Here is a 24,792-nt window from a genome sequence, read left to right on the forward strand (position 1 = left end):
AAAATGAACAGGCATTGTATGGAATACCAAGAGATTCGATTTGAATTCGGCGAGGGAATCAGTCAGCCAATCGGATCAGTCACCTGTCCCTTAAGTACCTCTCGATACGTACACTTAATGTTAAAACAATTCCTCGATACGTGTAACCATCAGGCCTCCAAGGTTCGTGACGCCTATTGTGCTCTGTTCAGATGATATAGTTCAGTTACGTCCTCATTACACTGTGAGATTAATCGTTTTTAAAAATTCTGTGTGTTCTTAACGTGTTATTTGTACATCACAGATGTGACCTTTGCCAATTTCCGAACGTCATGCACGTCCAGCCAAGACTACGCTATCACCACCAACCCTAACAACGATGACGGCATTCACCCCATCGAGTCCCAGTCCCTCACCTTCCTCAATGTACAGTCTGGCAGGGAGCTCTTTATACACATACCTCGAGTTGGGTAAGTCTGTTTCTTTATGTTGTTTTGTCCCTACTGTATCTCGAGGCAATGAACCCGTGAAGAACCCGGGTTAGAATTTATCTTCAGTAATTCATGCTGATGCTATGGAATGTTCTTTGTATTCAGACATGAAATGTCCCTGAGGTACTATTAAATGGATTGTTGTGGATGATGGGTCCATGGTGTTTGAACGAAGATATCACAAATGGATGTAGCGATCCTTAGCAGAGATGGCAACTCTAGGTCAACCTGACCTGGATCTGTCATTAACACTCGCCATATTAGTATATCGGGTGAACAGGTTTCAGATGAAACGCTGACACGCTGAAATATCTTGCCACCGCATACCGCGATGTCTATCCGTCAGTCACTGTTTTCACTTTCTTGCCATTAGTGGTTTGTGGATTTTTAAAGCGTAAAGTTATAGACTTCAGCTCAGCGTGATACACGATTTCATGATGCACGTGCATTTCATGTAGGGTACATTTTAGCGTTCACTACAGAAGTGAGTGTGACGTTACGTTTTTGTTTCTCTTTTTAAACGCTTTGGCGTCGGCATATGGCTGGAATATTGCTGCATGCGGCGTAAAACAACGACCAAACAAAACCAAGTCATTTCGCATTTTACGATTAAAGGGTAATTACGCACACGCATGGTGTATCTGTGGTTAGAAGTGTATACACATGCATAGTTTATAGGTAGTTAACAAATCATCTATCGTCACAGCATGATATGAACTTTCCCAAAGATGACCCCACCTCCGTGGTATAGTTGTTATAGCGTCCGCCAAGAGAGGAAGGTTTCTATGTATTTCTCTTAGATATTTACATATGTTTCTTTACAGTAAAATCAACTCTGCTGACTGCGTTGATATGGACTGTGATGGCCTTAAGAAGGCCTTCATTAAGGACATGGATGGGTCGCTCCTCGGCACACCGGGGGCAGCAATACCACTGTCCGAGTTCGAGTGGAATGGCGACTCGCGGAGAGGCCTGGGAGACTACCGGGTGCCCAAGGTCATGCAGACAGCCTTGGATGGAACCAGGATACCTCTTAACTCTTTGGCTCCGAATAAAGGTAACACCATACCCTGCCTGTATATCGTTCTAGATGAACATTGTCCCGAATGACTAAACCGTTCGCCCGTCATGTCGAAGCCCCAGGTTCAACGGGTACAATGTTAATGTGTGAAACTCACTCCTGGTGTCCCCCGCTGGAACCATAAAACACACTGACTCTAAATCGCGCTGCTCGATTGTAGGTCACTGGCATAGTCTAGAGGTTAAAGTATTAGCTTCCGACTTGTGTACAACATGTCTTGGAATTACTTATTTATCGCTAAACGTGTCTTAAAACCAGTCTCATTCAACCCAGAAATCCAGTCACGACCTGGCTTCCATTTCTAATTTCCAACATCCCTGTACTTCCAGGTGTCTACAGGAACACCAACTGCGTCTACCACGACGACTGGCGAGCGTACGAGTGTCATAACTTGGACTACGAGATGCTGGTCATTGAAAGCATGGACCCTGACACAGAAACAAGAAGACTGTCTCCGGTCGCCATTTTGGGCGAGGGTTACCTTGACCTCATAAACGGTCCCCAGGATCACGGCTGGTGCAGCGGCTACACGTGCAGGAAGAGACTTTCCACCTTCCAGGCCATTGTCGCAACCAGTAAGGAGTAGTTTATATTCTGTCAGATAAGACCTGTACGCCTCACGAGGCATTACTTCCGGTATTATGCTGGTTCCCAGCTATCTTTGCGCACGGCAACTTGCGATAAGCGAGACGGGGCACAGCTTACTTCCGCCACCAGATTTACGGTGACAAGTGTATAGACTTTACCAGACAAGCAGAAGACTTTACTAGTCCGCACCAAGGGAATGTTGTTTGTCAAATAAGTTCTAAGATCTCGGGAAGTGCCAAGGGCAATCACGCACGTTGTTTGGGTCTTTTCAGTTGCTTTAGTAACTAAGCTTACAGCGACTAAAATCATATCGACAGTGGGAATTTCTTTTTTCATACGTAACGCAACTAGACAGCTTAATTGTATTTTTTATTTCAGCAGTTCTAAGTTTTAATTTAAGGCATAAGGCTTGAACTTTCGATTTGAATAAGAAGTGTACAGGTTAACACACTTGTCTGAACCATTTCTTTTCATCATCATCCCTAAACACAGCGCATGCATGTGTTGTCATGGATATTGAAAATTTTCATGAAGGTCGATAAATCACTGCAGGCTATTAATTTTGACAATCATCTTGCATCAAACAGTTATTAGTGTTTGTTTCTGGCCGGTTTCTTTGGTTGAAAATGAAAATCGCACACATGCAAATTTCAGATCACACACCGGTACCAATCATCTTTTAAGGGTGATTAATATACAAACAGTCATAGTCCTAAGGAAATGCATGTGGTGATATTCCTCATTTTCATGTCAACATATGTAACGGTCTTGAACATAATAGTATAGTTTAAATTATATATATTCATATGTATTCCCAGATAAGACCTTCGACATCTACTTCACAAGTACCTCACCCCAGACAAGTCGTTATCATCTCCTCAACGCGGACTCCACACAGAGCGTTAGACTTGGCGTCTGGTACGGCAGACCAAACCGACTTGACGTCTACGTTAACAATACCCTCGTCATGCCCAAGAACGGCGAAACGAGAAACGGGCGCTTCTTCTTGAGAACCGACATGACGCCAACCCAGTATATGCCAGATCCGGCCACTGACGTCATTGGCACCAACTACATTAGCAGAGAGGAGAAGATGCTGTTCTTTGTTGTTACGGGAGCTGCGTTTGTTGAGGTGAGAACTGCCTCAGTAATCATCGTCTCCTACACGCTCCCCGCCATGACAATTGACGACTTCTTTGGAGAGAACCTTGTGAGCAACATGGCTGCTTTCCTCAACGTCGACCCCAGGAAGGTCCGGATCGTGAACGTGGTCAATGAACAGTCTGTCGGCAGGAAGAAGAGATCCACAACAGGTACGAAAGTCAACGTGGAGGTTGGTGACGAACCTGGTGATTCATCGCCACTAGCCTATTCCGCCATCCAAAAGTTGGAGACTTCAATATCCAATGGCGTGGCACTGGGAACTATGAACGTACTTCCAAACGGCACCGTGCCTCTGTCCGTGGGTCTGATCACAGCCACCCCTCCCGTCAACAGCGCTGCATGGCAAGACGTCACTGTTGACGACCAGCCGTATGTCCTCAACAAGGCGGGAAGAATGGCTGCACACGAGACACCAGTTCCTGGGCGGGAAGAGAAGGTGTTTGAAACACCAGTCCGACTCAGAGTATATGATGATTCAGTACGTATTACAAGAGAGAGTTCGCAAGTTGTTTCACGTCCACGTTGAAAATTATTTTTCTAAAACAAACAGGGTGTGCAAATTGGGTGAGGAAAGCGAAAGTAGTTCTAGAGCTCCACGTCGTTTGTTTGGTTTCAGGCAGCACCCTGCCTTTGTCTATCGTTAGGAAACACCTGAGCATAGCCATGGGTGGTTCAAACAATCCTATAAACTCAGCATTCTGAATGCTGTCAGTTTCATGGAACACCGACATGACTTCTCATTTTGTCTCTGAATATATGTTTTTTTATTGTGGAATATGGTGTAAACAGTGCAAAGAAGCATTTACAAAACCAATTCATACACATGGTACTATATACTATATATGCCGCGAACAAACTAAACACAAATATTGGGGTGCACGTGGTGTTCTTTCAGCAGAGATCAGTGTCATGTTATAACGTTTCCTGGACATTGAGTAGCGTTCCCCGTCACGACGAAGGCCGAGTTCGATTCCAATCATAGGTACAAGATGTGATGCCCATGTCTGGTGCCCGGTACCCTAGTATTGCTGGAATATTGCTAAAAGGGGCGTAAACTTTTACTCATTCACAGAACTATAGAACTATAGATGCGGCACATTCACTCTGAGCCCACGAGGCATGGTAGCAACAAAGCACCAGTTTCTGACTGCCACTGCCTTCCGCTGTCCTTGTTAACAATATATTCACTACATTCACTATACAAGTGTCATATACATTATATACATCGTTGTTAGATGCAACATAGCTCATAGTTGTAATATCGATGAATCTGTTTTCGTAATTATATCATTTTATTTCAGGCTGAGCCGCTCAGTCTGGTAGGTTCAAACAGCGATCCCTGGCAGGTGACGGCGAATTTGACCTTTGGAGCTAGAAGTGATTCCTCCGCCGTGTTGCAAGGCACGACTACCGTGACCTTCAGTAACGGCTGGGCGAATTTCACAGATCTCGCCATTTCTCGTCCTGGGTCGGATTACACTATTACTTTCACGGTTGTCTCCCCTGCTGAGGCTGGTAACTTTACGACAACCGTGTCTTCATTGACAGTGCCAGCGCGACGTATGACTGCAGAAATGGTGTCCACGACAACTGATCCGCTAGCGGGGGAACTCATCTCGCTCACGTTGGAGTTGCGAGACCAGGATACTGGTTCAGCCTTGTCCGACATTGCTTGGAGGGTGAGGAACTATTTTAGGTTCAACAGTACCAACCATTGTTTTATTTTTGTATTGCGTTCGGTATAATACTGGACATTGCTGTTGTTAAGAAATATGTGAACATGCTCATCGATCGGTTTCTCGCGAAAGTCGAAAGATTCATTCCTTTTAAATTCATCTTTGTGTGTTGATGGGATAATGCTTAAATTTCTTTTAACTTGTAATATTGTAATACACATGTATGTGATATTGACGTCAAAGTGCATTCTCTCTCACATTCAGAAACTGCGACACAAAATATTCCTAAACATTTCATTGTTTAACATCTATTCTATAAGTTAAATATTTAATTTTAGGGTCATACCTGGAATGTAACGGCGTCTTTGGCAAGCAGCTCCATTCTGAACGGCACCTTGGACGGCGTCTTCAACCCCTCGACCGGTAGAGTAGACTTCACTGACCTCTCTATCCCTGAAATCGGAATCTACTATCTGTCCTTCAACGTGTGGTCAACACCGTCAGAATACAACTTCACCGTCGAAACGTTCGTGGACGTGACAACTGCGTCACTTCGGAATCTCGTCATCGAAAAGTCCAGCGCTTGTCAGTTCAAGTTTGACGTCACGTATGACCCTGTTCAGTCTCCGAAGGATGCGGCGGTGTTTGCAAACACGTGGGCAATCAGGAACAAGAACAACGCCATCAGGGTGACGGGCGTTAGCGCTTCCCCTGGTACGTCAACACATATACACAATCTGATTATGAACACACTGTTTGAAATAATAAAATCAAAAGTATACTGGATATAGATCTGTCGGAGATTATTCTAAGCCATGAGCAAACATTTTTTTCAAATGATTACGGTATCCTCCCAGTAAACAATCCAAAGAACTAGGTGTGTTCTTTCTTCCGTGTGTCAGGTTAGCAAAACACGCTGACTTACAGTTTGGTGTAACGCATTACTGGTAAAGCACTTTCGCCCCTTTCCTCAATTCGCTCTTACCGTTGAGGTGATCATGCAGTGATCATAACATTAACACAGACCTTCAACAACGAGATCGCTTTATACAACCGGGCCTTGTAGCATAAAGACTGATACCTGTTCGGTCAGCAGTAGGTTAAGTCAAAACGTTAATAGTATACTTCACTGTGCTATGGGCGACACGATAATAACTTAGTGGGATGACTGATGTTCTACCGCTATTGTGTATATTCCTTCTGAGATACGGCTTTTGTACATAGTATTTCAGATCAGCATTGCTTTGGGGGTTTGTTTCGCCAGAAAATAGATATAGAAAAACAGTTTTCGTTGTTTTTTTTTACTAACTCCCTAAAGCAAACTCAAAATGATAACAAACCCTTCAAAGATCAGATCCGAATGTAGCTTGTGATCATGAACATATGTTCATTTCATTACCACCAACTTCTACCCCCTACCCTGAACGAAAGATATAAGCTTCTATTATAAATTATACTTTTTTTCGTTCGAACCAGCGACCCTTTGATTGGATGGGCTTGTCTGCCATACAGACCCTGAAATAAATAAATAAAACATGCACTTTTAGAATATGTGGCAAGTCTAGATTAACACAGTTTCTGAAAATAAAGAAAGTCTCCTGTTTTCTTTTCATTATATTTTGCTATTATGGGGTAGGAACCGTTTTTTCTGTAAATATATTCACTTCAGAATTAGGCTTGCACAACATATCGAATACATGTGCTCTAGTGTAACGCCTTATGTTGACTTCGCAGGTAGCGTCATAGTGACCTTGACCTTTGGGGGTAAGAGTGCCAACGTGACGGGCATGATCTCCGACCTGTGTGCCGAGGTCGAGTCGCGGACCACCAAATACAGCTTCGGAGGTCAGACCATCAGTATGTCGCCTTACATGATGGTGGACGGGCAGTCGTACTATGGAAACGGGTGTGGCGCGAAGGTGACTACACGAACCGAACCATCATTTTTATACTTTAGAAGGATGCGAATTGTATCTGAGATGTGGGGCGGTGATGTAGCCTTCGCTCGTCACGCGGAACACCCGATCCGGGTTCGATTCCCCACATGGACACAATGCATGAAACCCATGTCTGATGTCCGCCGTCGTGATATTGTTGGAAGGTTTCTAAGAATGGCATAGATCTAAATTACTCACTCACATCTAACCTGAAAAGATAGGGAGTGCGTCAGTGTGGTATTTCGACTCTTTTGGCAATAATGATGCAATATCATGGCGGCGGTCAACATATCAGAACAGATAGACAGACAGACAGACACTTTATTCAGTAATATACGGCCTCATAGCCCATTTTATAGCTAATGTGTAATATGTATTACATTTATAACGCCACGTAAACACATTGGAGTAATTATCTAGTCAAATACACACACACATATCTGTCTGTCTGATCTGTGTGTTTGTGTGTGTGTGTGTGTGTGGAGGGGGGGGGGGGGAGTTTGTGTGTTTTAATAATGTTTATATATTACTGGCCCCCACACAGTATCAAACTGACTTCTGTGGTGTTCTCTGGTGTTTCTTTCATGCTGGTCCCTGCATGCTCCTGACCCACGCGACCGTGTATGTCCGGGTTAGAGTTGATCTTCAGTAACCCATGCGTGTCGCATGATCAAGCTCTGAAACTTGTTTGACAGATGTCACCTACTCCCAATTGCGTAGATAGATGTTCATGCTGTTGATCACTACATTGTCTAGCTCAGGCTCTATTGCTGACTCACTGGAAAGCCCCTTTGAACAGTATTGCTGTTACATCATGGGTGTTCAGCTTCATGTGCGAAGTAAATCCAAAGTGTTGCATGTCTCAATCTTTAGGAGGTGCTCGGGCAGCCATGTCATAAGGGCGACCAGGATTTGAACTCAATATTGTTTCTCCCAACCGGCAGCCTGTCCATCGAGGTAAGACTGCATGAATGCTTCTTAATTCAGCGTCTTTCGTATGTTGCAGAAAACCTCAAACAGTCTACATCCGGGTGCTCTTGCCGCCATCATTATCCTCAGCATCACCGTCGTCATCCTGGTCGTGATATTTGTGGTGTGGAAGGTCAAGGTCGTACCGAAAACAAAGACGTCATTCCGTAAGTCGAATAATGCATGTTATCTATTTCTGGCATGTTGTCATTTTGTTGAAATCAACATTAATTTTCATCCTTGACATGTGTAGTTTCCCAACCCGTTGGGGGATTGCGCCTGGAATATTTTAAGTCTGCTTGTCATAAGACGAGGATAGTTTAATATCGGGTAGCCTCGTGGTAAAACCATTCGCTCGTCACGCCAGAGACAGGAGTTCCATTCACAGAGTACATACGAGTACAGTGTGTGAAGCGCATTTTTTGGTGTCCCCCGCCGAGAAATTGCTGCAACCTCCCTGACTGACACTCAATCGCGTTGGTCCATATTCATGATGTTCAGTCACTGGATTGTCTGGTTCTGCTTATTTGCAGAGCGCCCTCCAGAAGTTACGTGCCGCATTTTAAGCAAATTAACCTATTTCCTCCAAACAGTCTCCTTGCTATGCCAAAGATCTTGGTGGAATTCACACAGTTTTGCTGCTTAAACAACCTTATTCACTGTTTCTGTTATATTGTCTTTCAGACACCAGTAACATGAAATACCTGGGTCACGTGAACACACCTTGGCAGGCTGAAGATTTCCTCTTCCGTGACCCCAGCTTCCTGGGCCTCAAGAGGGAGATAAGCACCCCCACCGCCCCCGCGGATACCCTCTCCACCAGCGCCATTAGCCACGCCAACAAGTTCGACATGTACACAGACAGCCCAGTGTCACACTCGCGGATCTCTATGCCCCTCCCAGCAGAATAATCCCCCCGTCCCGTAGAGTCATAGCGATGTGGAACTCATGATGAATTCCAGTATACATCCCCTAATGTGGCGTTCGACCCGTTTTACGACATCCCAACAAACAGAATCATCTGATACTATCTTCAAAGGGGTTAAACTACTATATACTTAAAAAAGGTTCTATCTACATTTATACATACACGTAGGCATGTTTATATGTCCCAAGTACTGGCATATCAGAATAAGGTATTTCATCGTTAAAGCGTATTGATATCGTGTCAATACTTAACCTAACGAATACTAGAAAATGACGTCTTTATAAATCTCGTGCGGTTAATCAAGAGACACGCGTTTTAATCAGTTCTTGCATGACCACTTACAGTTTTGAGAAAAATATGTTTGGCCGTGTGGCAATAATTTGCAGTAACCACTTCTACTAACATCAACCCTGCACGATTTACCAAATGCATGCACCTTTCCATACACATTCTCAGCATAAGTGACCAGATGTGTATTATCTTGTAACCTTGCCATAAATTCAATGTTGTAATTTCTTATGCGTCCATGTGGCTGTGTTTTACCCTAAGAAAAAGAACTATTTAAATGTGAATTATTTTTCTACGACTGTTGACCTCATGGTTTTGCTATGTTATATTAGATATTTTATATTTTCACGTTCTCATATTGTTTGTTACTTTAAGTATTCGAAGTGAGCCTGTGATGCCAGTTTCTCTCTTCACATTCCTATACAACGAAACCTCGTCACTGGACCCCGATGTCTCGGAACAAACGTCTTTAGACCGAGTTTTGAATTAATCTCAATTTGAGAAAACGTTTCCCAGAAAAGCGGTGTAAAACTCATTCACTCACTCAATATGCTTCCCTGTGTTAAGGACAACTTGAACAATGTTTTGCACGTCCTTCTCCAAACATTGTTCACTGACAGGAAATGACGAGCCAATAGCCGTCAAATGATTCCTTTTGTCGGCCTGATCCGTGTATGTCGTGTGGTCCGTTTTCACGCGGTTTCATTGTTTATGACAGTATTTTCAAAATGTGACTGTGATATTCTGAGGTTTTCAGCTTCATTGTTTGATTGAAATAAAGACAAACTCGCACAAAAAATATCAAGTGATTTGTTTGTTCTCCAATGACTTCGATGCTGCCAAAAATCTAAGGGGGGATTATTCATATTCTGTCATGTTTTCATCTGACACAGCAGGCATTTAAAACATTTATCAAATGATGATATTGAGTGGGGAACGTCTTTGAGTAGGATGGCGTTTAGAAGCTGGTATGGTGATCTGCATACAAAGTCTGTCTTCTTCATGCACACGACTGGCGTTTAAATCACCACCCCTGTATTTCGGTGTTTGGGACAATATTTTATTTCACTCAAAAGCAACAGTTGCTTCACTGCATGCTCTAGCATGTCCATTAAAGTGCTCACTAAGTACATAGAGTGTTGCATTTACCACCTTCAGGTGTATACATGACTATCAAATCTTAAGGTGTTTCCATACGGTTTGTTTGTAGTATTTTTCATATGAGAATTGTTACTAGTGTTAACAAAATCCGTAATCATTCTTTAACCAACCAGCTACCAAAAATGGTATTTTTACTAAATACAAAATCACATGAATGAAAAAAATCCCGAAGTCAAAATCCAAATTCAGAACGCGGTACAAATTCTCCGCATATACCTCTAAGAACGAGCCACCATTTTGTGTTCCCATTGCAGCAAAATATTCATCAGCTACGTGACGGTGATCTGTAAGTAACCAGGTCTGGAGCAGAGGATCCAGTTTTTGACAGCATGAGCAAATAGCTACGTCGTCTGGATAGAATGACTAGTAATCTCATGAAAGTATCTTATCCCGTAATATCACTGGTACACAGACACCAGCACGCATTGACAACCAAGCTATAACATCGCTTAAGACATGGCTTAAAAACCGCAAGAGGCAACAATGTGCACCTGGTGGCCAAGCTAGAAAAAAACAAAACAACATAGTTCGGCTTGGAAATGAAAAGGGCTCTCTCATTGTCAAAGTTTCCATCAGAAATCAATTACTGACGAGAATTCTTGAAGGTTTCTGAAAGGCGTACATTCTCTCCTGATTACTGTAATTGTGTTGAAAGGCTTTTATTACTGATATTTTATTGAAGAAAACTCCGCATGAAATTCACCCTCACAATAAAACAACCTCTTGTCCAGATCAATTTGAGACGTCATAAACTACAGTTGTATTTATTGCGCGTATCGTAGCCTAAACTGGTTCCAAGATCTCTTTGCGTACGTCTTATATTGCTATATGACAGACAGGGCCGAGCTTGCTCTCAGTCATGAAGCATGTTATGTAAAAGGCTTCAACTGATCTGCCAGCGCTGGGAATCGCTAAAATGCAAATTTGCAACTATCGCAACGTCATCGCACGTGATCATTCTGCCCCTACTGGGATTATGCTTGCTCTGCAGGAGACGTCCCAGGATTTAAGGTATCCTCTCAGCATGTGAATCCTTGGGTCACTGATTTCACATTCTTTTATTCGTGCCGACAGCCACTTTATCCCCGGCGGGCCAAGGGACGCAACTCATCACATCGAAATAAAGGGATTTAGACTGATCCCTGTAGCCAAAGTATTGAACACATAACCTCGGTCACTCGTTTCAGCGTGGCTCGTGTTGTTCGAGATTTGGCGCATGCGCGAGACACGTAATATTTGGATGATTGCCGTATCTTTCTACTGTGAAACCATCTTCAGGGTGGCTTTTGTCTTTGAGCTCAACTCGGATTGAGTCACGTGACTGGGATGAGGGGCACTCTGGGAAGTAGTTGTACGGATGCAACGAGAAAGTCATCAACGTACCGGAAGTAGCAACCACAGGCAGGTCCTCCGTGTGGGGGATGTGATGTGTTCCCATGGGGATCCAGAACACCAGGTCCTGTATAGAGAAAAAAAAGATTGGAGTATGAGTACTGAATATTACCTGACGAGTGACGTAATGGCGGTTTACGTCTCGCTTAGAAAACATATCAGGGTGAATATTAAAATAAAACCAGTATCATAAAACCAATCATCAGTAAATGTGGAGCGATATAAAACGCCTCAGTGAATCGGGTCTCAAGCCGGGCCCCGTTCCTCGTTCCATAGAAATGCGTAGCGCTACGATCTCTTTGAGGAACGGGGCCCTAGACTGCATAGGGCGTATACAATTGTTACTCTGCCTGCTACTAAGTCTTGAGGTTCGTTGTGGGTTTTTTTTCGGTTTTTTTCGCTCTCAACAACGTTCCGGCAATATTGCTTCGGTCTAAATAATGGTCCGGTCAGTCCAGTGATGAGCTGCCGACCAAGTCAGCGAGCCCACTACCCGATCCCGTTACTAGCCTCTTTCGACAAGCATGGGTTACTGAAGGCCAATGCTAAACCGATCTCAGCTTTAATGGGATTAACTAGGCAGTGCTAAGAGTCCAAGTCAGTGCGATGAGTCGGATAGACGATATAAGAACGTCTTAGGAGTTGTATACTAACATACACGTACGCTTCTGTATAAGCTTTGGGTATCTATATTTGTTCACATTCTCCCTAGACTAGGCCAGTCGTAAGTCTCTGTTACGGTATCGGAATTACGATCACTTTAGCTTTGTGATCGCTTTGTACAATGGCGCCATACACTTCTGCAGAAATGTCTTTCGTTTCGTCTCACTCGACCTATAGCAATCGCAGAAATTACTGAGAAATTTGTTTAGACACATATTTCATCAAAGTTTGGAGGAAATCGTGTGACAGCGCAACCCAATATTCTACCACGTCTTTCTTCATATCCTCAATATTTCAACAGTTCACTATTTGTTACGAGGGACACTCAGGTGTTCAAGAAGCACGAGCACAAGTTCCGACACAGCAATTGATTCATTAACCTGTGCTGTGTTGTCTCCATGTTTTCTCACAAACCTGGCTGTCCCATTTTTTGCACTCCTCCCTCATAACAAACGGTGAACTGTAGCAATATTTTATGGTAATTTGTTAAACATCTTTTTTTTCGTTTTTATGAAATGCATTAGTCACACCCCTTTCAAGATCATCTAGAACAAGCTTTCATTTCTCTTCTACTCTCCAGTCTCCCACGTCAACAATGGAAGTCGTCTGCTACACTAGGGGAGATACATCTTGATGAAGTAAGGTTCATCCTTAATCCTACAAGCGTCGTTGACTCCCATACAGCGTACCTTACTACATTATGTAACACCTATTTCAGAATTCTATTTACAGTATTAGAAAACCGTCTTTTTCTCACAATTCCTTGGAAAACTGTACGTGACAACTGCAATGGTCTGTGCAAATTAGAGTGCAAATGGTGAGGTTTTCTTTTTCAAATCATATCTTATAAGTGAACAGTATTTGTGGACAAATTGTTTCAATTTAGATTGTTCTCTCCCTATTTTTTACAAATTTAAGGACTTCTTGTCATCCTTCGAGTCCAAATGATGGGAGAAATGATCGAACGGCTTCTGTGTCCAGTTTCTGAAGCTGTCCATTGTTTTGGTGACATCTGCTCCTTCAGAATAACATATTGATGTGTTTATGATATGTTGAATAGTTTGAAACAGACGAAGCTTGACGTGTTCCAAAAATATTTCAGTCATTGGATGACACATACAGGAACTTCATTGTAGGACCAGGTCCCGATTTCTCGAAACAAACCTTCGTCTTTACGCAAATTATGAAATAAAGCTTGTCCTTCGTGATAAACCTTCCGCGTTGAGATGGCCCTTCAACTTACATTTTAAATAGTCAGTCATAACGTGCAGATGTGGTTTCCCAAACACTCACAACACCAAGATCAACGTCAGCTCACCTCGTCTACAACATTTTCATCATCTGCAAGAAATGACGTAAAGTTGACAGTGGCGTCGAAGCTGTCGAAGGCTGCGTAGCAGGAACTGGCGTAACGCTCCTCCTCTTTGAACTTGGTAACCACCATCTGGTGTCGAGACCAGGGGATGGTCGGCTCGTTCCCCGTGTTCTCCGGCACCAGCTGCTTCGACATCCCGTCCAGTTGGAGTCTGTTGGCAATCGGCAACATTTTTGCTTTAATTTGAGTATGTGTTTTAAACAATGGCGTATGTTCGAGAAAAGCACATAAATAGACGTGTAGTGACTTAAGTGATGGATTGAGTTTGATACCAAGCCACGCTAGACAATACTTCAGTTATTTCAATGACTGTGTACTTAATAGGGGCGAAACCCAAAATGACGCAGTCTTGTGTAAGAGACTGAGTTTTAGCTTTACGACGCACTCAGCAATATTCAACCTATATGGCAGCGGTCTGTAAATAATCGAGTCTGGACCAGACAGTCCTGTTATCAACAGCATGAGCATCGATCTGTGCTACTGGGAACCGATAACATGTGCCAGCCAAGTCAGCGAGCTTGACCACCCGTTCCCGTTAGTCGCCTCTGACGACAAGCAGAGACACCATTTATGGAAAGCATGGGTTGCTGAAGGTCTGTTCTACCCCGGACCTTCACAGGCCCACAGTCTTAAGACGGTTACTACGTGGTGAAAGTAATGAGCGCGGATGTAGCGCTGAATCCTTGTGAACCAAAGCCACAATTACAGGTTTAAGACATGGTCAGAGGACGCAATATATTTTGTGAAACAGGCAGTGATGTAAAACGTGTTGTACAGAAATGTCTGCTCACTGGCAAACACATGCAGACATATAGTTCAAAGACAAAGACATTTAGAATGATAATGATTATGTCAACATAGTAACTATTGTAAATATAACAAACGTGAATATTTAAATTAGTGTGTCATAATATTATTCTGATGAAATATACAATCTCATTCATTAAACTAAATTATCATTTTGTCAATTATTTTATATCCATAACCACAGTTTTCCAAACATGAAGCTTTAAAACTATTTACGTTATGGCTCTCTAAGATGGACATTTACGCCCTAACCTTATATTGTGCTAGCGAAAAGGTTTCCTATCTTTGCACTTCTACAAAACCAGTTTTCTGATAATTTAATGTCTTTTCTAGTTCACGATTGCCTTGCTGTGTGGACGTGGGTATGACAATCTGTATCCCGGTCCTATTCATATATGAATACGGGTTAATATACGCTTCTAGGTTTCTCACGTCTGTACGAATGTGACCAGTGAAGACTGAGTTAGAATTGGTCTTCAGAAACAAGCTGTCTTAAGATGCGACTAATGAAATTTGCAGGTCAGGTACTCCGAGTTTGTTGATGCATGTCACCGTGTCCTAATTACATAGACAGATGCTAACAGTGCCAGTCCAGAGTTCATTATTTACAGACCACCATCGTATAACTGGGAAATTGCTGACTGTGGTGTCAAACAAAACGTAGCAAAACAAAAACAAAAAAGCAAAATAATATCGATGAGGGTTTGATGAAAATAATAAGGTCTAGGACTGCATCACTCCGGTCCTTTTCGCAATAACTCACTGTGATTTGGATACTGTTCAAACCAGATTTAATTCACTTACTCATATACAACTAAAAATATTCTCAGATGCCACGTGTCAAAAACGATAAGGAATACAGTTGGATGGCCATCAAGCAATGCGATGTTCACAATATGTTTACTAAGTATGTACAAAATATCAAAACATGAGCGTTTTTGAAACCTTAACAGAAGCCAGACGCAAGACCTCTAGACCCATGTCTCAACGAGGGAAACATTTGGTCCTCCACATCTTAGAATCGTGAGATTTCAACAACCCTTCCGAAGCAAGAATCTTACCTGTATGCTTTTAGTTCGTCGTATTTCGTATGATATTCGTTGTTATGTATGATATGGTACTTAGGTTTGTCGAATTGACACTTGTACGCAGCTTCAAGTTCAGTCCGCTTTAACTTCCGGTCAAACCGGATCTGGAAATAAGTATCACTCGGATCGCTGCTCAGGTAATTGGGGACCTCTTCGCTTGAGATGTCGAGAGTCTCGTATCTGTTATCTGCACCATGGATGTCAATGTCAGCCTTGAACAGAACGACATGATGATGAAGAGGACCGGTAATGTAATCCTGGAGTCTGAATCCATGAGGCCTCTCACTTGGCGTATGGAAGGTTGACAAAATATACCCTGTCGATAGTACACTAACCTCGAGCGCCCCGCTCTGATGGAAAATGTAGTCCAGCACATAGTCGTAGTTTCCAACTTTTAAAATACTCCTTAACGTGAGAACGCTGTCAGGCATCCCCGAATAGACGCCATATAGAGAATACTCCATATGTCTTCTCAAAGGCGTGTGTTTGTTATGCTCGAACAAGCAAAATGCATTCTTTAGAATTACAGGATCGTCATTAGTACCCTCGCCTAAATAAGTCGTGTTGAAGAAAGTACTTGTTTCGGGACAGTCTACTGCTGGCACAAGGTCGTGTGAAGTTGAACCTATCAGTGCCATGCTGTCAAGAAGGTTAGCACTAGTAGTTGCCCTGTTCTTCGAGGAGTAGAACACGCCAATTTCTTGAAGTCCAATTTCGTAGGCGATGGTTTCGTTGTTAAATCTGATGTTGTAAAGTTGCGGCCCTTGAAAAGTGGACATTCTGAAATCAAACTGCCACTGCATGTACTCAACACTTCGATGTTTAACAGTATACCTTTTACCGTCGGGCTCAAACATTCTTGGTGCACGTAGAGGTTCTGTGGGCACAGGAGTGCCTCGTCTGTTCATGGTAGAAAACAAGTCTTTATCCAATTTGGGGAATGGCACTATGGTTTTAGGAGTAGACGACATGTTGTATCGATCAGCAAGATCATCCAAACTTGAGTATTCCTTTCCTGCATATACCAACTTCTCAACGTAGTATTCACTTGGATTTGTAGAGTTGAGATTAACGAGCAGCAGAAGGTCCAGACAGTGCAGGCTTCTGTAAGGAAGTTCGTGAAGAGTTATTAACCAGAACTTCCTTACCTTCTGTTTCGTGAGACCACTAGACACTGGGTCGGGATAGAAACTGAGACACTCGTTTCCACAGTTTGTAAATGTGGCTCCATAACTTTCCATCAAGATAAAACCAATCTTTCGGTCAATCTTTGGATACAGAGACACAAACAGAGATCCGAATTCAACAAACCCTATTGGCCTAAAGGCGTAAGGGACTGGATTTTTACGAACTGGATTGACATAGAGAGAATGTCGAGTTGGTTTCGGTAAAGGACCCACAACATATTCCTCCACAACGGGAGGGTCTGTGTCACCTCGAAAGATCATAAGTAAAGCATTACGTTCCGGCTTTTCTCCAGTTCCCGAGAGATATTCGAGAACCTCAGACTTTTTCGGTGGATATAGGTCAGAGGCGTAGATGTAGCTGCTGTTCACTGTCGCCTGCGATGGTGTAACAACATTCAGTTCGTTGATGCTGTATATGTATTCCTGAATGGCCTTTAGCTCCTTGTAGGTCAAGTCGTCATGGAGACTGGGTGTTTCTGATTCCGATGGGTCTATTTTATTAATACTCCCTGAGCCACACTTGATGAGTTCTCCTCTCTCGTGTAGAAGGTCGACTTTGACGACGAACGATACAATGATGACGATGAGCCCTACGCATACAAGGATTAACACGCCAGCCATCAACCTCCAGCTGTTGCTTTTCCTCACTGCCATTGTCAGCACCTGAATAAAAGACACATACAGTGAGTGAGTGACTCGCACTATAGCAATTATCCAGTAATATCACGGCGATGGACACCACAAATGGGCTTCACATATTGTACCCATGTTGGGAATCAAACTCGGGTCTTCGGCGTGACGAGCGAACGCTTTACCATCAGACTATCCCACCCCCTAAATAGAAGTTACGTCGTGGTATGTGCCCTGTGGCAAAGAAACAGAATCAGTCATCCGTGTGGCAGAATGGTTTGCCCTTGACACAATAATTGTTAAAACGTCGATTTTGTTACTAAATATAATCCAGAAGGCCGTATCTGACAGGACCTATAAGTCACCTCGCCAGATGAAATACGGTTTCACACTTCAGAGTTGCGTCACGTAGATTATATTATCAGGATCCTCTAGTCGTGAGATTTGATTAAATATATGCCCTGATTATGATCCTATATTTCATAAAAATCATAATATATACTCACACGCAAAAGTAACGCAAATCGAGTATAAAGTATACACATATGTAATTTTCAACATCAACTAGAAGATATACCAACAGGATCAGACAATCAAAAAATTTAGAGAAGACATTCCTTCGGATGCAAAGACTGATGGCATTATTAAGTTTTGGAAAAGTAAAGGGGTTGACAAGAACAGATCTCACTGTTGACGTCGGGTAATGTACCGATCTCCTCGCCGGGTGGTGATTTTAGGATGAATGCTCCGCGGAAGGTCATCGGTGATCTGTGTTGCGTTGTGAAGATGGTAAATTGTGGTTATGTTTTCGCTGAAATGACGCGCAAACATCTTGGACAGACACTTCAGCTTTCAAACGTTCGATAGGTCGGTTTCAGTTTGAGTTAAGCGTGGCATTGTTGAACAAGGAGGGATAGGCCCAAGTTTTATACTCACACTGTCTTATACTCACCAATGTAGGTGACACTATGTGCATTTCATGTGAGCATGATACACGCATGTTCATTGGTGTGGTCCGTTTGGGTGATTAATTTTTTATGTGTTTTTACTCGGGACCTCGAAAACGCAAGAAAAATGATTGATGATACCATCAACCTTCACTATATGCCAAAAACGCATGAATTTAGGGTTCGAGCTTGTACCTGGTTTGGTTAGAAAAACGTGCGTGTCTTATCCATGTGAATATATATTACAGTTGCAGTCAGCTAAGACTGAAACGCCTGTCAAGCATAGTTCAGATTAACAATAAACAATTTAGAAATTGGTGTACAACATTTTTACTTTCCAGCAAAGCGACAACAATTAATTTGTAAGATCATAAAGACTGAAATATTTACTGGTCCCGCTGAAATATTTATCGCAAAGGTAAACAAGTAAGTTTCGCCTACGACCTCTCTTATTCCAAAACGAAAGAAATCAGTAAGTCATAGATACTTATCTTGGAAATGTGATTATGTACTGGCATTTGGGGACACGATCATCAGGTCCGACAGCTTAATGCTTTTCTCGGTGATATTTCTTCTCCATAGTAAATGAGACGACCCCCGTCTCCACAGATTCTCCGACATGGAAGTTTCTCGTTATAACGCGATATAAAAAATACATGAAGAATTTGTTCGAAAACACAAGGGACAACATCTAACACTGATGTGTGGTATTGCCTCACATTGACATTGAGGAATGTCCGCGTATTTCCAACCCATGTTGATAAAGAAATGTTAAATCACTCATCATAACAATGTTCACGGTTACTGGTGTCAAACATACCTTCTGAAGTCCCAAACACGTCCTTGCAGGTGGAACGGCGAACGATCCAGTTATGATACAATCCCTGCGTTCGGTGACCCCATCGTATGTACATTCACCGACCACCAGCCATGACCCCGCCACTGAACGCCACTGTAACCCCCTGTACGCCAATGTACACAAGGAAGCGGTGGATAGGTGAACGCGCGCTATGTCAGATGCACGTGTTAAGATGAGCTGGGTCCGCCATCGTTCAACAACCTAGTTCTAAGTGTAGGTAAAAATAGCAGCATCAGCCGCAGCAGCAGAATAACATCTGTGGGAGAGGAGGAGCCGAGATTAAATCATAGCGTTGGGCCATAGTGGACGCTGATGAACCAGCGATGTGCACTGTGAACACCAGTTTCATTAACAGAGTCCCTCGGGTATTCAGAGTTAAAGCTGGTATCCACTTTCGCAGAGACTATGAGGATTTGGGTGTGGGGTTTGGGTGACGAGAGTTCCAGAATGTCATCGTACCCCAACGGCTTGGGAGGAATGCAATGCAGGTCCTTTTTATACCCATGACGACAGGTACAGTGCAGACAAACTGAGACACATTACCGGGAGAATTGGGGATTCGACACCAGCGATGTATCGCAATGTGTGTGTGTGAAACAGTGTGTTTATGCGTGTAAGCATATCCCAATGCTTGTGTGAAATTGTGTTTAAATGAATGGATGTTTATGGAGTGTATCGCTATTTGTGCCACTGTGTGTACGAAAATGTGTGTATGTGTGTGTGAGAGAGAGAGAAAGAAAGAAAGAGAAAGAGAGAGAGAGGGGAAGAGAGAGACAGAGAGGGTGGAGGCGGGACGGGACAGTGTGCCAATTGTGTGCTGAGTGTTTTCGATATGTGTGAGTGCATGTGTGCGCGCGAAGATGTTCGTGTGTGTGTGCGCACGCTTGCCTGTCAGCGTGTATGTGCACGCTTGCCTGTCAGCGTGTATGTGCATACGTGCGTACGTATTTGTGCATGTAAAATAACATTACTCTAACAAAACCCAGAAACAAGTTCGGGAATCACCACAGATTGTAACCCTCACCTCTAGTAGCCCCGCTGTGTTGACTATACTTACACATGGAAATCTCCTGCTACGTGAACAAGCTAGGGCAGCGCCAAATGTACGTCGACTAATTGCTTCCTCCCCCGCTTTAATAGATATCTTGTCTCAATGGCCCTAACTTAAGAAATGTTTTCGCACTTGAATCAAAGCGTGATTAACCGTTAATTTAATACACTTATATACCTTTTCTATATGTTCGGTGCAAAGTATTAAAATGTTTTCATAGCGGTTAAGCTTATGAACATTAGCACAGGTAGTGTAACAGTTCAGTGATTACCTGTGGAATTACGGAGGTAAGCTGTGAAAAGATGACACGGCTGCGGATGGTACATCCTGATATCTGGCCTTCTTCAGAAGCATAAATCCCGCAATAGCGAGACCTCTAACAATCCTAGCATTAATATTATTAATACGAGATTACATATGGCTTAAGAAAAACGTTGACATATGATCGTGAGGTGTTGTCATTACAAAACAAATCGAAATACATTAATCGCTTGTAATTAATCTCTTAGAAGTTGTTTAATAATAACAGCATTACGTACGCGTGTTGGAAGAACTGTTTAGATACACGTACTTTAGAAGACGATGTCCGTGATATGTGTTTATTTAACTGTCAGAGCTTGGACACATTCTCCCAACAACACATTACTGGTATTCTATTCAAGCTAATTCATTTATGTGCAAACAGAAAGCACAGCGGCACAAGAGAGGCGCACCATTCAAAAGACGTCACCACTACATTAGAAGAACAACAGATGGTGTCATTGATCATCGACATTACCTCTGTCAGTACATGTAGAACACAATGGCAAAACAAAACAGAACACGTGTACATTAAGTTTTAGCTTTACGTTGATAAAGAACACTTTTTGTCTGGTTAATGACCAGTCACCAAGAGGTCAGTTGACGCATGTTCCTGATCGAGAAATGGTCTGCGATGTTTGACCTTCTTGTTTGTTTGTTACTTAACGAAGCAACCATCATTATTCAAGCTATGTGACCCGAGTCCGTAAATATTTGAGTTTGGGACAGATAATCTAGTGATTGTCAGCATGGACACTGATACACGTAACTCAGATTGGTTGATATGTGTGAAACAGGTCAGCGAGCCTTTTACAACAAGCATTGGGTAGTTGAAAAACCGTCATCTTCTAGTGCCTTAAATAAAGACCGAGGGCTTGTTCTGGATGGCTATGTGTCATTGTACACACATTTGTGTCATTGTACACATATTTGTGTCATTGTACACACATTTGTGTCATTGTACATACATTTGTGTCACTGTACACACATTTGTGTATTAGTACACACATTTGTTCATTGTACATACATTTGTGCCATTGTACATACATTTGTGTCATTGGATACACATGTGTGTCATTGTACATACATTGTACATACATTAGTGTCATTTTAGATACATTTGTGTCATTGGATACACATTTGTGTCTTTGCACATACATTGTACATACATTAGTGTCATTTTAGATACATTTGTGTCATTGTACAGACACTTGCGTCACTGTACATACATGTTTGTCCTTGCTTGTTCAGGAACAAACACCTTAAGTACCATATTGTAACTCCTTTTTGGTATTATGTGCCGGAGAAAGAACCTGCGATCTTCCGCTCTCTTGGCGGACACTCTAACCACAACACCACGGAAGCTGTCACTTCTGTTAGAGCATGGATACTGATGAATGTGACAAAAGCTAACACCAAACTGGATCTTCAAGCGTCCATGCGCGTGAAAGGTCGTTTTAACTCAACTTTCTCCAGATGAACGTCATGTTGGAATTGCACATAATTAGGCAGAACACCAGGAAGTCTTTCCGGAATCGTCATCACTTGCTGGCTGTCCATGATCACCTGTAAACATATGTATGTATCTGTTTATGGTAATTTGTACATGTTCCCTTCATGTGCTTGGGTAAATGCTGTTTTCGTGTTCATGGACAACATTAGCTCAATTGTCTAAGGCACCTCAATTAACTGTGCAAAGTTACATCCCTTTTGCGTGCCAAGGGATGCTGTTTCGCCCGGTTTCTCACCATACAGTTGCCACGCACTTACTCACTCACTCTATAAATTCTTCAGCCTTTGCCTATAGAAAGAGAGTGTAGACTTCCTGACCAGAGTGGCAGAGATTAATGCACTTCGTACTGTATATATACATTATCCTACCGCACAACGTCGTAAAATCAAAATTTTGTTCTTAAAACGTGGTGTTTTATTATGCAGGAGTGGTATCTGGTCACTAACAGCATCCAAGACGCAGTGATTGACATTCAGCAGCATCATAACAACAAGACCGCCAGATTGGGAACAGCCACCTGCAGCATCGCTTCCCCAGAGCGACGAAAACAGGACACCAGACCATTAGGACTTACAGAGCCATCAGTGGGGACACAGTGTGTCGACGTTTGAGCGAAAGAAACCTCTGCTGTCACAGACCATATCGTAGTGCTGTCCTCGTCGCTTGTCACTCCCTAAACTGACTGCAAGGGACAAGTCATCGTCGAAATTGGCGTTATCGACGACGGAAAACTGTACTTATATCTCATGAAAGTCGATACTGTGTTTCAGCAGTCGATGGCAGAGTGAGAGTATGGTGAGTACTGGCTAAACCACAAGACGCCACGTTGTACGACATTTTGGACGTTACGGAAATCACATCTTATAGCAAAACCAAGGCTCAAACGCACCCAGCCACAGTAACATTGTACTTCCTAAGATAACGTGGCACCCAAACCCTGCAATAGCCTCTACTCAGTCAGGATTTACGTCAAGTAGAACACCTTTGTCACGAGATGCAAAGAACACAAATTGACCTCCAACCAAGGCCGACAACTGCGGCTAGACTGAGTTCAGAGTATGGACTTGGGGGGCCTTCCCTTAATGGTACTAGTTTGGGTGATTTTGTTTGTGTGAACTCTAACTGACTGTGATTCCCTAAAATGTGTTAACTATAATTGTCAAGTTTGAACTTATTCCTTCGTTTTGATTGTTACGTATAGTAAATAAAAGTGTGTGCTTTAGGAAACAACATTTTTTATGTTCATTATATACAACTTGATAAACATAACCCATTACCTTATATAATCCACCAGCCAAACTGACGTGAAGGAAAAATGACTTATCAACAGTAAGCAGAGACGCTGTTCTTTTGATTGGCTTTCCCCATACTCCATTAACACGGGTATTGCATACAATCATGTCACCAGGCATATCTGTTCTGCTGAACTGGTAGGAGATGAGTAGCAAAATATCCCATCCTCTTTTCAGAGTAATACTCATCCTGGAGAAAAGAAAACATTTCATTGTGTTGGAGGAACACTAAGTTGTTGCAGTTTTCATCCTACAAAATTACGTCATGCATTTTCCTTAATATTGCTAAAGAGAACATGATAAAAGATACATTATAGCCTATTGTCATCGTTGGAGGTTTTCAGTGACAAATATAACTCTCGACTAAGGCGATTTAGTGGACACTGACTGTTTGTCAACGTACAATGTAGGTGTTCACACTATCAGTCACTTGCTTGTCTGGATTCTATCGAGGAGTCAATCTTGGAGATGGAATATATGTTGTGTGGCGATGAAGGAAACACACACTGTATTAACTTTCATTGACCAGAACAGCCTATATATACTACACATCAAAAGTTAAAATTTACCTAACACACTCACTATGAATTATGTATACATGGTTACACCGAAGATCGATTTCTCCACTAACCTGCGGGAACCGTTGCTAACCTTATGCTGACTAATTGCCCAAGAGTCATGCATCAAATTGCACAAAAAGGTGCAAATAACGTGGATGTGAACAATTGCGTTTTTGGTGTTAAGGTTTTTTTCAGCCTTCGCCATTTTTCGCACAGTTTTATCATTTATTGTACGCAGGAAAATAATCTTTACAATACATCAGTCCATGTGTACCTTTAAACAGGTATGTATCTTTTTGCAAATCTAGTTTACAACTATTGGCAAAGCAAGTGGTTACATTTACACTAATGTGTCTTAAGTTTTGATAGGTAGTATATGTAACATTGCCCTGTTATCAGTTCATATTGTACGTCGTGTTACTTCGACAAGCGATTTTAAGGATTTTAATGTTCCCATTTTAGGATAAAAAGCAGTGGAACCTCTTGTGAATGCATATGTATGTCTCTATTTTTTAAATAGTTAGGAGACTGTGTTACACTGTGTCTGTGGACGCAGAGATGAGCTGTAGTTACACATGCTCAAACCTTAAGAGGACCCTATTCGTCTGCCCCACAGAATTTCATAGCATGGTCTAGGAGGGGCTACACGGATCCTCTGCAGGACCATTTCCCTGAGAGAGATGTTTATGGATAGCTAGTCATTGCTTCCCATCTCACCTGGAAGGAGCTACACGGACCTTCTGCAGGACCGTCTCCCTGAGAAAGATGTTTATGGGGAGCTAGTCATTGCCTCCCAACTCATCTGGAAGGGGCTACACGGACCTTCTGCAGGACCATCTCCCTGAGAAAGATGTTTATGGGGAGCT

The 24,792-nt window shown here is 42.6% G+C and overlaps 2 protein-coding genes across 2 annotated transcripts in view; one reads left to right on the plus strand and one right to left on the minus strand.

Moving 5' to 3' along the window:
- Positions 1 to 8,797, plus strand: part of LOC137272895 (fibrocystin-L-like) — a 74,328-nt gene extending 65,531 nt beyond the window's left edge. Inside the window, exons 52-60 of the mRNA XM_067805317.1 lie at positions 284 to 449; positions 1,295 to 1,527; positions 1,881 to 2,126; positions 2,958 to 3,781; positions 4,605 to 4,982; positions 5,318 to 5,693; positions 6,714 to 6,898; positions 7,923 to 8,052; positions 8,570 to 8,797. Coding sequence (XP_067661418.1) covers positions 284 to 449; positions 1,295 to 1,527; positions 1,881 to 2,126; positions 2,958 to 3,781; positions 4,605 to 4,982; positions 5,318 to 5,693; positions 6,714 to 6,898; positions 7,923 to 8,052; positions 8,570 to 8,796 — 2,765 coding nt within the window. The 3' untranslated portion in view covers position 8,797. The remainder of the gene's footprint in view (positions 1 to 283; positions 450 to 1,294; positions 1,528 to 1,880; positions 2,127 to 2,957; positions 3,782 to 4,604; positions 4,983 to 5,317; positions 5,694 to 6,713; positions 6,899 to 7,922; positions 8,053 to 8,569) is intronic.
- A 1,348-nt stretch (positions 8,798 to 10,145) lies between these two features.
- LOC137279244 (putative amine oxidase [copper-containing]) lies at positions 10,146 to 19,429 on the minus strand. Its single transcript, XM_067811750.1, has 4 exons — positions 19,172 to 19,429; positions 15,561 to 17,437; positions 13,636 to 13,843; positions 10,146 to 11,721 (listed from the first exon to the last, which is right to left on the minus strand). The coding sequence occupies exons 2-4, from the start codon at positions 17,426 to 17,428 to the stop codon at positions 11,446 to 11,448; spliced, it is 2,352 nt and encodes a 783-aa protein (XP_067667851.1). The 5' UTR covers positions 17,429 to 17,437; positions 19,172 to 19,429; the 3' UTR covers positions 10,146 to 11,445.
- Positions 19,430 to 24,792: the final 5,363 nt, after the last annotated feature.

This window comes from Haliotis asinina, chromosome 1, assembly GCF_037392515.1.
Source record: "Haliotis asinina isolate JCU_RB_2024 chromosome 1, JCU_Hal_asi_v2, whole genome shotgun sequence".
Taxonomy (NCBI): Eukaryota; Metazoa; Mollusca; class Gastropoda; order Lepetellida; family Haliotidae; genus Haliotis; species Haliotis asinina.

Coding starts and splice junctions, on each gene's coding strand:
- LOC137279244 (XM_067811750.1), bottom strand. CDS start 17,428: ATGGCAGTGAGGAAAAGCAACAGCTGGAGGTTGATGGCTGGCGTGTTA. Junction 13,844..15,560: donor GACGAACTAAAAGCATACAG/GTAAGATTCTTG, acceptor GATTGCCAACAG/ACTCCAACTGGACGGGATGT. Junction 11,722..13,635: donor ATGAAAATGTTGTAGACGAG/GTGAGCTGACGT, acceptor TTCTCTATACAG/GACCTGGTGTTCTGGATCCC.